The sequence below is a fragment of the Harpegnathos saltator genome, unplaced genomic scaffold (genome assembly GCF_003227715.2).
Source record: "Harpegnathos saltator strain DR-91 unplaced genomic scaffold, Hsal_v8.6 scaffold1, whole genome shotgun sequence".
Lineage (NCBI taxonomy): Eukaryota > Metazoa > Arthropoda > Insecta > Hymenoptera > Formicidae > Harpegnathos > Harpegnathos saltator.
The window spans coordinates 1,438,371-1,453,973 of NW_020229872.1; the positions used below are offsets into that span (position 1 = coordinate 1,438,371).

At 34.3% G+C, this 15,603-nt stretch overlaps 2 protein-coding genes and 1 long non-coding RNA gene across 13 annotated transcripts in view; 2 read left to right on the plus strand and 1 right to left on the minus strand.

Annotated features, from left to right (window-relative positions):
* The window catches only part of LOC105184801 (uncharacterized), a 10,364-nt gene extending 3,287 nt beyond the window's left edge, over positions 1–7,077 (plus strand). For 3 of the 5 annotated variants that reach the window (XR_003114376.1, XR_849905.3, XR_002162829.2), the window contains one exon: positions 6,531–6,772. This is a non-coding gene — a long non-coding RNA (uncharacterized LOC105184801). Of the gene's footprint in view, positions 1–6,530; positions 6,840–6,925 lie in introns of those variants that run through there. The other 2 variants (XR_003114379.1, XR_003114380.1) reach the window with 2 other exon arrangements.
* Positions 371–13,348, minus strand: bbc (choline/ethanolaminephosphotransferase 1 bbc). Of its 7 annotated transcripts, XM_011143827.3 has the most exons (11): positions 12,844–13,348; positions 11,790–11,937; positions 11,582–11,704; positions 11,353–11,456; positions 9,980–10,114; positions 8,526–8,660; positions 6,998–7,129; positions 5,563–5,721; positions 5,344–5,469; positions 5,106–5,247; positions 371–1,858 (listed from the first exon to the last, which is right to left on the minus strand). In XM_011143827.3, the coding sequence occupies exons 1-11, from the start codon at positions 13,078–13,080 to the stop codon at positions 1,779–1,781; spliced, it is 1,521 nt and encodes a 506-aa protein (XP_011142129.1). In that variant the 5' UTR covers positions 13,081–13,348; the 3' UTR covers positions 371–1,778. The 7 variants fall into 7 exon arrangements, with proteins under 7 accessions (XP_011142129.1, XP_019697727.1, XP_011142125.1 ...); XM_019842168.2 differs by lacking the exon at positions 8,526–8,660 and having other exon boundaries at positions 12,844–13,346; XM_011143823.3 differs by lacking the exon at positions 6,998–7,129 and having other exon boundaries at positions 12,844–13,345.
* Positions 13,349–13,962: 614 nt separating this feature from the next.
* On the plus strand, positions 13,963–15,342 carry mRpL21 (mitochondrial ribosomal protein L21). The gene is made up of 4 exons (XM_011143846.3): positions 13,963–14,131; positions 14,465–14,626; positions 14,715–15,035; positions 15,116–15,342. Exons 1-4 carry the CDS (start codon positions 14,032–14,034, stop codon positions 15,214–15,216), a joined length of 684 nt encoding a protein of 227 aa, XP_011142148.1. The 5' UTR covers positions 13,963–14,031; the 3' UTR covers positions 15,217–15,342.
* The last annotated feature ends 261 nt before the right edge of the window (positions 15,343–15,603 follow it).

The window sequence follows — 15,603 nt, forward strand, 5'->3', positions numbered from 1 at the left end:
TTGTCGAAGAAGGCAAAAAATCAAGCTGAATTTTGGCCGATTCAATGTATAAGCCAAACTAATCAGTTCCACTTATATTGCAAATTTTTTAATTTTGAATAGAATCAAGTTCACAAATTGCGTGCCTTGATACTGAAATCAAAAAATTTGTAAAAAAATGGAGCCAATTAATTTGCTTTCTAAGAAACTGTCCGAACGGTCCACTATACATGCAAATATTGAACATTTGCGTACTATTTAATAAAAATATATTTCTCATGCTGTGTAAAACGAGACGTTAAACATATAGAAACTCATCGATGACAGAAATGAATGAGTGAAAGCGATCTTCGGGCATTAGTCAGAAGGAGTTTAACGCACAGCATTATACGCTCGTATAAACTTTATTAAACAGTATATCAATTATAATTATTATGTTGTGATCGTTGGAGTAGAAATGCCTTAGTACCTGTATTTACAGCGCGGTACTAGATTACTTGACGCTGCGCGTGAACACCACAGATTAGATTGTTATTTAATCTAAAAGATAACAGTCAAACACGCGCATACGCATGTACACTCGTGAGAAATGAGTAGTAAGTATCCAAGCGTTCGTCCGTTACGTTTCATTCTGCCGTGATTGTGACACAACAATAATCACCGTGTGAAAATATACATCGAAATGTGAAGACAGAGAGAACCTATTTTAGATTAACACTATTTTTAATACTGCAGTGTTCGCGTTCACTTCTAACTTGTACATATATACTTGAAGGTCTTCTGCAAGCCTCCAGAGTTGCTTCTCTTCTCGTTATATCTTCGTATCATTATTGTATAAAATATATGTGAATCTTTCTTCTTCTAACAAGTCTATTCTGTATTGTTCATTAGGTGACTAATCCTTCGCTAAGAACAATATCATTAAGGCGACAAGCTGACAAATCAACTACACTCATTGCTTCCTGATAATTAGCACACTTTACGCAAGACAAATATCGTAGCTTCCTTTGTTTTCTGCATCTTTTTTCTTCCTCAATGAAATCTCAGTGCAACAATTCGTCGAACTCTATTCTCCTACGTTCGCAATAAATATCCTTAGATTGCAGAGACGAGCGCAACGTTACGAAACGTACATATCGTATTTATATAATTAATCTGTTTAAGTAACATCCATCTAACAGGCGCGGATAAATGTCCGCCGACTGCGGCGGATGTTTTATCCGGTGTAATAAATACAGTTCGCTCTACTATCGTTACAAATATCATCATCATCGTCGTCGTTGTCGCCGTCGACGGTCATTAACAATAACTCGATTGTGTCGCAGAACGCTCTATACGCAGCTTTTGTACTGTTCTTGTCGAAAAGAACGTCGCGCAAACTCTTCACACGCATGATATTCCATATCCATGTCGAGGAACAATGTGTCCACAAAATATTACGATATAAAAAGAACGCGTGGAAAAGATCTGCACGGGTGAGACACGTTACAGCTTTGCGTGTGTCGTATATATGTATATATGTATGCATATATATATATATATACATGTATGTATGTATGTAAGATACATCATGCTCCTTTGCAGAGGGTACGACAAACAAATCATCATTCCCCGTGCATCGCTCTATGTATTGCTGCGGGTGAAATCGCGGAGCTATCATCACCTCGCATAACTTCGTCCAGCGCGATTCTCGTCGATTCGCACGTACGATTACAATCTACGTTATTGCATTTTTTTTTTCGAAAGGCAGGTCTCTCGGCAGGTCGGTCGGCTAATAACAATTAGCACTGCCGCTAATATCAGAGGTCGAGGGCGGTGTCGGATCCGTGATGATAATACTCGTCGTCTAATAGCGGCTCTGCCTCCAGCGTCATGTGAACTGCGAACAAAACTCGTCATGCATACCAACGAATATGTAAACATTAACACATATGTCGCAATGCTCTCGCTATTAACGTCCACCGCGCTTTGCTCTCCCTTTGTTTATCGACTATCATTGTTAGGCTAACATGATCCGCGTTAATTGGCGTATAACAGAAAATCCGGGAGTACGTCGCTTCCCCTGAACAGAGCACGAAAACCGAAACGTTACAGTGTACTACCGGTAGTGCATACTGTCTTGTATGTTTGTTCTTATTTCTTTTTTTCTCTTTCGCACTCCTTCCCTCCCTCCCTCACACACACACACACACACACACACACACATACATACACTCTTGTCCGAAAACATAAAGGCAAAGTCCAAGCAGCAGGCAGAAAAACATGCAAAGTAATTTTGACATACACAATACGCTAATATACATAATAAATCCACATAAAGACTTTGCGTGCACAAACGTCACACGTGGGGAAGTAAATCGTTGTTTACAAAATCAGCGTTCTTAGCAGCTAAGACTGGTTTTCTCACTGGAAGAAAAAGCGACCTTGTCGATACGACTTTGTATAATATCGTATAATTGCATCTCATTATCACACAATATTGCATCTCAGTATCATACTATATAACCGTTTCGATCGCGTTTAAACCGATTCTTCGAATCATTACCGAGCAAGCAGCTGTTGGATGTGACAGCAAATTGTACATTAACTTCATCCTGCAGACGTATGAAACAGAATTGAATTTTTAGATTAGCATAATGCACGACCAACCAACACATGCAAATTCGATAGCGTGCGAGGAGTCAACGACACACAGCTCGATACCTGCAATATGTATAAAATACAAATATTTATATATGAGCAATATTTATGTGACAAACTTGTATTCTTAATTTTACAAACAGAAAATATGGACTGATTACAATCAATCCTAATGTAGGTTTCCACAACGATTGAGTTATCTTTTCGTGTTAAAATTTAAGCATATTTGATTACGGAAGAAAGCTCGTTTAAATAAAGCGATAAGCACAAGACATGCATATTAATGCTTTATTTGATATTTTAAACGATGTTTTTGTGAATGTTTTTTTCATTAGCACATTTGGAAATATATCTGCATTCTTTCGCTGCGATATTTTTTAATACATCAAGTGCACCGCAACCCTTCGAAAGAGTAAAATACTTGTGTTAATGCGTCTTATCGAATAAATTTTACAATTGATACGCGATCCTCTAAACATCACAGAATAATATGCGTGTTGTAAACTAACGGTACAGATTCATCAGTGCGATTCGAACGACTTTATTCTCCCGAGAGAAGCTTTTGAGACGAGTTTGGTTAGATTAGAATGAAAAATAGCGTGTCGTGGTAAACTCATTTATCCAAGAAGTATAGTACAATTCGCAGAAACAAAACTCGGGATACGGTACAGTTCATAAAATTACATATCGTTCACTGTGACGTTTACACATGTATACAGTACCTTCCTCAGAGGGGATATATAATTAGTGAATTAATTATTTATCTATGTCACTCATGTACAACAATAATATATGACAAATTGTTTGCATAACAGCTTTCAAATGAGAAATAATCTTATAATTGTGTCTTTGACGACATAGAAATGGAAAAATATAAAATATAGTATTTCTAACATACTATATATATATATATATCTTGTTTTAAAGAAAAGTTACTGTAAGATATTTTACTAGTACGGGAATGTACCCCTTATTATACATATCTATATATTAATCTCCTATATAATCTCCTATATATAACAACATTCCTTGAAGTACAATAGAAAAATTGTGAATATCAATCTCACACTCAGAATATCTGTCATACATCCAGTTCTGGTATGTTGTATCTAGTAAATCCCTGATTATAAAAATTTAATTATTTGTTACTTAGTGAGGGAATATTATAGTAAAATCACATGTAACATACAAATGATAGTTAAGCATGTATCTGCCATTTGCTTGTAATGTTTCGTGTGTAAATTGTATACGTATATATAGAAAGTATATCTAAAATATTCTCGCGTTTTTCTATATGACACTTGCGTAAAGAATTTCATGTGATGAAGCGTTTTTTTTTTCTTAATTATATTTTCTCTCTCTCTCTCTCTCTCTCTCTCTCATTCTATTGTCATACGATGTAAAAGTAAACGAACGTATATTCTACACCTTGCAGAGTCATGTAACCGTCTTTAGTCTTTTTATCCTGACACGTCTCTAACATTTATTAAACTTTTCTTATCGTTAAAATACTCCTCTATTAAATATACAGACACGCCAGAAAGCAAGAATATAGAAAACATTCATAACACATTCCATTTTGCTCAAAGCTATTTTGAAAGAAAAAGTCCACATAAAAAAAAAAAAAACAATCCGTTATTTAATGAACGTCACACTTTACGAAGGGAATAATAAGTTCTTCATACGCTTCGCACAGTTTCTAATTGATATAAATTATAATCTGCAAATGTATTTGAAACAAAAATATATCACGATTTCTGCTCAAGAAAACATGATACAAAAATATTTGATAATATATTAATATAAAAAATATCAGAACAGCGACTTTCAAATAACTTGATTTGTTCATAAACGATGGAGAGATTTTGATTTTGAATTTGATATGTAATTCTATCTTAATAGAATTAATATCCTGTAATAATGAAAGAAATATATCAGACTTCGGTAAGTTATTGATATTTGAAAATTTTATATGAAGTTAATATTAAACTCATAACATCTTCATAGAAACTTATGTATAAACATACATCATATCTCTTCTCTCCGGCCGAATACTAGATGATAATTCATTCATTATTTTACTCTTCCTATAAATAAGGAATAAGCGCTGTGTCTGTTATACGAACGAGCGCATTCTTACTTTGACGTAGTACATTTTACTAAAAAATCCGTAATAGTCGCTAATCGTTTTAACTAAAGTTTCATATATATACATATATACATGTATATGGACACATATATATATGCATAGTCACAAGTATGTCTAGTATGAAACGATAGTATTGTATGTATAAATTAACGTGATAACAAATGAACTGTACTTATCCGAATGTGTTCTATGTACACAAAATTCGTCAAGAAGTTATATTTATGATATTTCTCCTCATATATACAATACATGAGACGAATCACACGGAGTATTTGTTATCACTAGTTAACTCTAGAATGTTTCTTGTGTACTCTATTACGTTGTGACCTATTAGTACCATTTTTCTCGGCAATGTTAGAAACCTGGCTGGCGTTTGTACGATCAGACACTGATATCCTGAATAGCTTGATCTTCATATGATCGCATATTTCCAGACACACTTGAGCACTATACCGGAAGAGATCCAAAGTAACCCAGATCTAAATACACACGTTTCATTATATGAAAGTTAAAAAATCACGAGAGATTATCTCGTTCTTGAATGGAAAGAAATTGTGAATAAATTCGCGACTTACAAAACACAGCCAAAGCACATAGTACTCATTGATGAAAAAGTTGAAATATTGATTGAGGAACAGCATAGCTGGACCGATTAGCGAACTGTCTAAATATTGCATTTCATTTTTGGTCATGTGAGCAACCTGGAAAATAGGTATTAGAAATAATACGATTTCGTCGTGAGTAACCAACTTGTATAGCTTCGGTCGAGTCGACTAAATGCTCGATATACATACCACTAATCTATTGGTAACTTTGGCTGCCACCATTCCGAACGCAAGTATGTACAGGGCTGGATGATTTTCGTAGACGTGTTGAGCACTTTTCCTATATATTATAAAGGCTAGCACTACAACGAAGCTAAACGGTATTATTGGAGATAAGACGGATGTCCCCTACAACAAAATTAATCTTATGTGGAAACTCCGAGAAATAATTAATGCATGCGATTGTGCGCAGGATTCGAATTAGTATGTTTTTAAGATAAATGTTGAAATATTCTATTGAAACTTAAACGCAATATATACTAGATAATTTAAAAGCGTTATAATTATTTATCGAGGTACATGTATAAATTCTTATTTATGATGGAATTTAAATAAAGATATAGTATACGATATAGAGATACAGTATAGTATAAATAGTCAAATCTTACAGTTAAATACCATTAAAAATAATCATTAAGAATATCATTGCAACAAGCACCACTATGTACATGCAAATAATAAGGAATATATTGCAAACGTTGGAGAACAGAGTAATATAGATTGACATTAAAATTCAATTATGTAAAGAAATTATAGTTTCAATTAATGTACGTATTTACGTTAATACAATAAATCAATTAATCTAGTTTTTTTTTAGTTAATGCAATAAATAAATTAATATTATTGCAAGCGAGCGAACAAAAGAGAGCGAAAGAGCAAGAGCAAGAGAGAGAGAGAGAGAGAGAGAGAGAGAGAGAGAGAGAGAGAGAGAGAGAGACAGAGAGAGAGAGAGAGACAGAGACAGAGACAGAGAGAGAGAGAGAGAGAGAGAGAGAGAGAATGCAATATATATTTATATGGCATATCTATAAAATAAAAGACTAATTGATATATATTCTATATACATAAACACTATACGATTAATACAGAAATTGTCATTACAGCGACAAGCGATACATAGCTTCTCACTAATAGTTTGTTTTTACATTTCGTTGCAGGTCTGTAACACACGTGCAAAAAATCGGCCCAAAATAAAGACTGGAAAAACAACAAAATCAGAGGAATATACTACTATATAATTATAAGAGGACAAAGCACAGGATAAGGATATATATATGTGTGTGTGTGGAACTTTGTGAAAAATGTGGCGTAACAAATATATATCGACATAAGTGAAAATCGTAATGTGATGAATAAATTTAAACGACACTGTTAGACTTAGGCCCACGTTTTTTTTTTTCAATGAGAGTCACTTCCAAATCGGATTATCATTGTCAGAAGTAAAAGGAATCGATTTGAATCTGACTGTAAATAACAGCAGCAGATATATCGCTAATGTTACGCGAATACGATCTATCGTATTCAACTAAATACGACTGTTGTGTTCCTACAGGTGTGGGCCTAAATCATGGGCTATACGAAAAGTGCACTATACAATGGTCCCACTACTTTTCGGCTGACTTACTGCGACGGTGGAGCCATTTTTTCCGACACCACCGGCGAGAATGACGGATATGCTGCTCTGTGCAAGTAAAATAGCGATGCCCACAGCAGCCCATAACGGAAACACCTTCACCTCTGTGCCAGTGTATGGCAACTGTATAAGCGACATGAAAGATCTCTTGATTAGTCGTCAGAGTGCTACTCTCATAGCAAAGAGACATTTGTTTCTAATACTCCATATTCCTGACATACTGTTAATAATTATCAGACTGTTAATAATTATCGATCAGGAATACGTATTGGTCGCTTTTGAAACAATTTCGTGCCTTGTTAGTTGACAATTTACAGCGTTATCGTAGAGCTACTGAATATTTTCAATATTGTTACTCGGATACATTGTTATTAGTCATATATGGCTTTTGTGACTGTAGATGTGGAGATTGTATTTGTTTTTTGTAACAGTGTAGTGACACCAGTTCTCCCTTCTCATTCGTTTCGCCCGACATAGGTGTATGTAGGAGTTTACATATCAGGAGAACATTGCGACTGCCGATTTTCTTTGTTATCTTAAGAAGGAAACCGCAAGGAAACTGTCTATACACAATCTTCACCACCTGAAGGAAAGAAAATAAATTCTGTCTCGCGGAGCACAAGGATGGGATAGCAGTTATCCATACAGAAATTAAAAATGTCGGGGATTGTACACAAATCTTGCTGCTATCACGCACTTGTAACGAATTAGATAAGTGTGCCAGGAACGATGATGAGGGATACGATACCGAGCTGACATAGAAAGAAAAAAGAATTTGGGAAGGTTAATTACTCTACTAATGGTGCGACATTCGATCATACATGAATGTGTTGCTATGCTCTTCTTCTTATACATATAACGTACACACACCACGTTCCTTTGCAGGCATAGCTACTTAAAAAAAGACGAAAACTACATACATTGGGTTCCAATAGATCATTATCATATGTGAATATCTGTCGTCTAAGCAGATATTTTTGTTAGAATGTTTCGTTAAAAATCGCGGTTTGTAAAAACTGTACAGTATAAAAAATGTCACAAGATTTTTTCCAGCTTGACGTTCGTTTAGTGAATTGATTAGTCAATCATTTCTGTTCAATTTACTCTGTTAACAGTGTAGCTGGCGCTATAAGTATAAGTTTTCCGACAGTATAGTGATTTAAAAGGAGATTGCTACGTTAAGCTTCGAAATATCGAATTTTAAAGAGAAAGAAAGAATGAAAGAAAGAGAGAAAGAAAGAGAAGCGATAGGTTTATATATAAATTTTGCAACATATTGAAAACGCGTACCGCTCTCTAATTGTTTAATCCTACATGGTCATACATCGATGTTTAATAGTTTAATCGACTGCCTGAGCGAGCGAGTTTCCCAGCAGAGAAGAGATTCAAGGATAGAAGAGAGCAAGCAAAGAAAAAGAAGAAGAGAATTTGGAAAGAAAACAGAGAGACATCTCTACTATACAAAATCGATGAAATACGAGAAACGCTCGTTACATGAGCGTCACTTCTTGGGACTTACTGCAATTGTGGAACCGTTTTTTCCAATCCCACCGGATTCAAAGACTTTACAGAATTCAAGAAACACATGAACGTAGCCTGCGTAAAAGATCATCGCTACGTAGTTACTGAGCGTGCCTACACCGAGCCCAGGGATCTAAACAAAGCCACAAGATGTTCGTTCGTGATGAGAATTCAATTGCGTGTTGTTCATTCATGGTGCGTGTGTGTATATGTATACTATATATATGTATACTAAGTAATTCTCTTTATAGTTACACTTCTCGGTATCATTTGTCGAGATCGCAATAGTATTGCTCCGGTTCGGGCTCAGTTCTATCTGTGGTCTATCTGTCGTATCTTTACATATATACATGGAACATGCTTCTTTCTCATGAAAGCAATAAGTTATGAGGCACACGAGGGAGCAGCTGATCAGGATTAAGCTGAATGTCGACGGTCGAAGCTGACTGTGTCGGTTGTATACCATGTATGATTTTCAAAAGAAATTAGTTTCCTGTATATACATCAGAGAGACGCGCTGATTTCAAAGATTTGATTATATAATTCGCGGATAGAGTATATATAGAATCAAGTAATAGCATTTTCTTGAGAAGTATTGTGCGAAGCAAAATGTAATGTACATATGAATTCTATCAAGATCATGACAAGTCATTATGAAGAAAACAAAGATTTCGTAATATTTGTCTATAAAATAGTATTTCGTTTGACAACATTTCTCCTTCTTCATGATATCATCTGTTTACTTCCTAAATATCTCTGTACGAGTAAATATTAAAAGGATAATTTATAATGGACATATATATCTTGTATGAACTGTTCAATGTTATGAACAATAATTGCAAACAAATATTGCAAATTATACTATGTAAATGTACATCTCCGGAATTAGTTCTCAGTAGGTAATGCTGTTGTACCATATAAATCCACAGAAATTTTTTATTTTTAATATTCCTAAAGTATAATTGCTGATTTGAAATTGTTTCAAAAGAGTGTTTTCACATTGGCAAAGAAATTATTCATCATGAATAAATATCAAAAGACACAGGAAGGGCTGGATGTCTATATCTTACATCGAAAAAGGGAATGTCTATATTACAGGGAAGATTATATGTTTTACAACACACACCGAAGCACTAACGACTGGTTGAAAACGCGCACAAATGCGATTTCGCATATGAAATGAATACAATCATTAGTTGTATAATGACATAATATACAATGAATTTTATATAAAATGTGTATATAAAATTCATGTAGTGAAAATCGCGGGACACGGGAATGTCAAAACCAAGGAGATATGGAGGATATAATTTAATAGAAGTAGGAAAATAGAAAATGCGTATTAAATGAGTAAATATTTTGCAGTAAAGAAGTAATTCTTAACGCCGCTCCTCATGCCATGCTGCTCCCATTTCTGCATGTTCAATAAAAGTTTCTAATTAACGGACTTACAGCCACAGTGGAACCGTTCTTGCCCACTCCTCCGGTGAAAATCACCGAAAATATGGGATACAAATTTGCCACTGCACACACGACTGTTAAAACTCCTAGTAAATACTTAACTAGAAAACCATCTAAGAATGATATCTGCAAGAAACATTTTTATTAAACTCACATAACGATATCGCGACTCTCGTTAACTTTACTACGTTCCACAAACGCCAAGAGTTCAGGTGAAAAAATTTCTCAGTTTCTTGGATAAGAATTTCTAAACAGCGCGATTATATGTGTAGTAGCAATTATGTAGAATGAAACTAGCTGTAAATATCATATAAAATGTATGGGAATATCAAAAATTACAGGAAATCAGATTCTAAACCTCAAATGGGATATTTGTGTAAATTCTCGTCATATTATAAACTCTATATATCCAAGAGGAAGTCTGGAACAGACTTTAAATGTGGCCTGATACGTCGAAACGGTGAAAAAATGATGCTAGAAATATGTATCCGAGTCTTTCTTATTTTAGAATTATGGCACTGTACAGTTATGGAGTTATGTAAAGATTGATGATAAATTGTGCAAATATGTAACATTTTTAATGATACCGGGATATCTTATAGATATGCGAGAAATGCCTGATACATATTATTTGTCTTTCAAGCACTTCGCGAACACTTCCTCTGAAACGTTTCAACTAAATATTACTTACCAGAGGAAATGTAAAACACATAGTAACATGCAAAAATTCTATAGTAACATTTGCAATTATTAAACTCGAAATTGAGAATTAAACTGATTATTAAGTGACACATATAATACACAAATATTAGCAAATACATAAAATTAGGAAAATAGATAAGAAAAGATAAATAGAAAATAAATACTTGTAAAAAATTCAACATATCTACATGTAAATTTCCACTCTTTTGCATAATATATATGCATGATCTGACATAAATTTCCAAAATAAAATTTCCTTTTGCTTATATCATGACTTACATTTCCTTGAACACAAACAAATTCACACTTGGTATCTGTCTTTAACAAAAAATATAACTATATTGCTTCCATTTTCATGAAAACAGAATGACTCTGTACAGTGTAAGCAACTACGACATTAATGAATGATTGAATGAATACCTTGTGTTAGCAATAATTTATATGAATGAAAAATAACTATAATATAATGTTATGTATGATTGCGCTCTGAGATAAGCAAATGAAAAATCTGTCGTTTTATGTTTGTCAAACTGTAGCCGTGCACAACAATGAGAATACTAATAAATTACACAGAGCACATTCTACCAATTGCTATACAAGATATTCTTGACATGGTATATATATATATATAATACAAAAAACATAATCAAAAGTGATACAACCTCCATCATCCAGATCTCTGGGCCAAAGATTGCAGATATCAGATGAATAATTATGATTGTAAACTGTGCTTCCGTTACATCCACTTTACCGAATCTCAAGGAACCTATTAAAAAGGAAGAAAGATATTACTTTAACAAAGCGCTAAAATCAAATATTCTGTAATTAAATTCATTATGCAAAAATCTCGATAACTGTATTAATCTAATTTTATTTTGTACAACACTGTACCTGAGACATAGGTCTGCCAATGAGCACAATAGAAAAGTGTCATTGCACAGAAACACTGGAAAAACATCCACGTTGGATAATATCCCAATTGTACTGCTATACATGCTGATAAAGCAACAAATACTGAAAGAAATACAATCAATATCACTCGGTTGTTTCATCCATTTATTAAAAATATAATAAAAAGAAAAATATTGTGATATCAAACCTGTTGATATTGAATCACACCCATGATCAAACAGTTCACCCAGTGGTGTAGATGTACCAGTTCTTCTGGCTTGTTTGCCATCAATGGCATCTAAGCTCTGGTATATAAATAGACCAAGTGCACATAAAAAACATGCCCATCTAGGTGCCTAAAAAAAAAAAAAATAATAATAATAAAATGCAATATGAGCAATGGTTTATATTTTAATATAATTAGAGAATTCCTGCAATATCTTAAATTGCTGTATACACGACAAAGTGTAATATATATGATGAAATTTCTTGCAAAAGTATATTCATTTAAAATAAATAATTTCATATTTGAAATTTTAAATAAAATTTGAAATAATGGAATAAATACACTTATTTTGCGATGCAATATGACAAAGTTATGTAAGAGAAAAAATATACCTCTGTTATTACATTAATTAGTGTATTATTAAGCATGTTTAGCATATTCTTATTTGCATGTTCTGCATGTTTCCTTGAACTATAGCCTCAACAGAGACAGAGATTTCATGATAGTTGTCTAGTAATAATTGCAACAGATTCTAGTCATATAAATCTGTCAGAAAAAATATCATTATTAAATGTATTTCATATTTTATATGTTGCAGACTTCTGTTTCTGAAACAGCTTATAGTCTAGGATTCTAACTTGAAAAGTTACAAAACCTTAACAATATATGCAGAATACAGTAGATTCTATTCAATCAATCCTCAAGTATCTGCACAGAGCATTGATGATGACCCATATGAAATTCTTATCAATTTGACAGTGCTATCATGCAGTTTAAAACATGTGTCATATACTAATACAAGAATATTAACATAAAGCAAGGTACCTTCTTGCAGAAATAGCCGTTGATGTATGAGTATACAAATAAAAATGTCAAAATACGAGCATACCTTGTAGAGACATTAAAAAAATTCCAAACTACAACTCGGCATTTAATAGTTGTCATAGCACGGTGGGGTGCAACAAAACAGCCTGCTGAATTTGGACCAGGACTACAAAGTGAAAACAGGTTAGACTGAGGCGCTCAGTCCACCTACCTCGGCCCTCGCGTCCGGACTGTAATAGACAAGGATCAAGGTGGTGACGATGTTGACGATGAGGCCGAGCATAGTGATGAGATTGGGTGCGAGCCAGAGTGGCACTTTGCTGACCAGCCAGTCCCACCACGGTTGCAACAGACCGTCCAGGAGGCTGTTGGTTGTGCAGCTGTACTTGTGCTCGCTCAACCGCTTCAGTTGACCGGGCGACAGCAGCTTTTCCTTGTAGAACTGCATGCTTGGCACGCGCGCCCAAGTGCGTCGATGAGACGAAAAAAAAAAGGGGGAAAACGACACTTCTACCTTGCGGCCCAACGGTCTTGCGAGGGAAAACACGACATTCACCGAACACCCACAGCGAAACGGCTAAACATAACAAGCGACAGTCACAGCGTACACGTACGACATCTCTGCGCGAACTGCATCTACGCCGGAAGCTGTCGTGGTCACCGCCACTTGCGTGACCGGAACCACCGAGTGCTACATGGTAGCGGTGAATGTGCTCGTCGCGCGAATACACGACTAAAATTGGAAAAAAGGAAAAAGAAAGGGAAAAAAATTGAGGATTGACTATCTTTCAGATAGTCAGATTAATTCATGATTACTCCTGGATCCGTCAAAGATCTAACAAAATATTCCAATCATATAGATAATAACCACTAAATGTTACGTAATTTTATTTTGCTATTTCGCGGCTGTTCATAATTTCACATAAAACATCATTACCATCTCGTATTATATCTTTACTGTCGTGTAAAATCCTTTTTATTAGGGGTTTTTACAATAACCATTTTTCAGATACGGTGAACTAAACGGTGCTAAAGTTACGTTATTGCAAAAATCTCTTGTAAGCCTTTTATTTGTCATCGATAAAAATAAGGGATCTAATAATCTTATGTGTTGTAAACAAATAATAATTTTATAATAATAATTTATAATTATATTATAACATATTATGATAAGTTATATTATAACATATTATGATAAGTAATAATAACGTATGTAATGATAATTATTAATTACAATTAAAGATGCGTGATTCAAGTCTCAGCTAAAAGGCTTTTTAGTTGAGATTTAAACCATAATTTACCGACCCCCAAAATTTAGCCAAGACTCGAATCACAATTTACTGGCTTGTATAAAGTTTATCTGAGACTCGAATGTGATTTTGCATAACCTCTGTGTATAATGACGACTTTATTAGGTTTTTCGAAACTTTTTAATTACACGGCGAGTAATTGTTTGAAGAGAGTAGGACCGGCCGCGATTTTCAAGCAACTTTATCCCGGTATGTAATAAGAATTAGTTGAAATTACGTTCAAACATCCAATATCCGTAAGGACTTTAATAAATGATGCGGATTAATCACAGACAAGCGTAACCTCTTCTTTAAAAATCTTTAAAAATTGAATTGATTATATCTCCTTGTAATAACTTTGAATTTTATTTATATTTTATTGTCTTAATCGAGCTTTATCATTGGTTCGTTAATCGGCTTTGTTATTCGTTTATATAATTTTATGCAACAAAAAATATAAACTCACCCAATATCTCACACACACACTACAAGATAAACAAAATATTAATTATTTAATCGACTGAAAGAAATGATTTATTTTAGCATTAAGATTATGGGAGATACCAATAGTAGAATATCGTAAAGTAGTACCAGCAAAGGACAGACGTTACTATCTGCAGCCAAGAACAAAATGGATGAAGCCTCTTCCAGATCAGGAAACAGAAATACAGGAATGGGATGATGAGAAAGAACAAATATGCAGTGGTCTCTAAGATATTATATACAAACTTGTATCAATGATTCTTTGAATCTCTAATAATTTACACTGAATGAACACTGGCTTCTCTTACAGATGTGACAAATGAGATCAACAACCTAATCACAACAAATAGGACTGGTCGTATGTTCGCAGTCATACAAATATGTGGAAAGCAATATAAAGTAACAGAGAACGACATTATAGTCATTCAGGGATTCTGGCCACCGAATATAGGCGAACGTATGAAGCTGGAAAAAGTGCTGCTTGTTGGAAGTACCGACTTTACTCTCGTGGGAAGACCAATCCTGAACCGAGAATTGGTCTCAGTCGACGTGACTGTCATCGAAAAGACTTTATCTCACACGATAACACGCTTTAGGTTCATGCCGAGGAAAAAGTATCGTCGCATAAATTGTAAGAAATTGAAACTGTTATTTCCTTTTTTGCTTTCTTGCTGTGTTCATTCAAGTTATGTTCTATGTTTGATGTTCCAGTTTACAAAGTACAGCATACGATGCTGCGTATCAACTCTATAACAGTCAATGGAAAGATCGATGAGAAAAAAGAAGTAGAAGGATTAGACAGAGTGTATTAACAGTTTATAATATATATATCAATAAGGAACACATACAGAGATGTGTATATCATCTATCGTATTGAAGAAGAATGTAATAGTTTGGTTGTTATCAAATGATAATTTACATTCTTTATTTCTCTTTTATGCCACTGCCTGTATAAGAGTTTTCTATTCATCCATCCATAACGTCCTATATCGATAAGCCATCGAAGCGCGGCTTGTGAGAGAAACATGCTTTTGAAAAAAATAAATTTCGAGAAGTGAAAATTCCTCCTCAGAGCGGCAAAATCAAAACAAGATCTTCGATCACGCGTTACTGTCATCAGGAACCATGATAACTGAACAATAATTAGAATCAATCCCTGAATCTGTCAGAATTAAAATAAAATATGCGAGATCCGTCGG

Excerpts from the sequence above, each read along its gene's own strand:
- bbc (XM_011143827.3), bottom strand. The coding sequence starts at position 13,080 with ATGCAGTTCTACAAGGAAAAGCTGCTGTCGCCCGGTCAACTGAAGCGG. Across the intron at positions 11,705-11,789 it reads GTGTGATTCAATATCAACAG|TATTTGTTGCTTTATCAGCA; the intron begins GTTTGATATCAC and ends TATTTCTTTCAG. Across the intron at positions 7,130-8,525 it reads AAAACGGTTCCACAATTGCA|TTGCCATACACTGGCACAGA; the intron begins GTAAGTCCCAAG and ends TCGCTTATACAG.
- mRpL21 (XM_011143846.3), top strand. The coding sequence starts at position 14,032 with ATGACGACTTTATTAGGTTTTTCGAAACTTTTTAATTACACGGCGAGT. Across the intron at positions 14,627-14,714 it reads GAAAGAACAAATATGCAGTG|ATGTGACAAATGAGATCAAC; the intron begins GTCTCTAAGATA and ends CTTCTCTTACAG. Across the intron at positions 15,036-15,115 it reads AAAGTATCGTCGCATAAATT|TTTACAAAGTACAGCATACG; the intron begins GTAAGAAATTGA and ends TTGATGTTCCAG.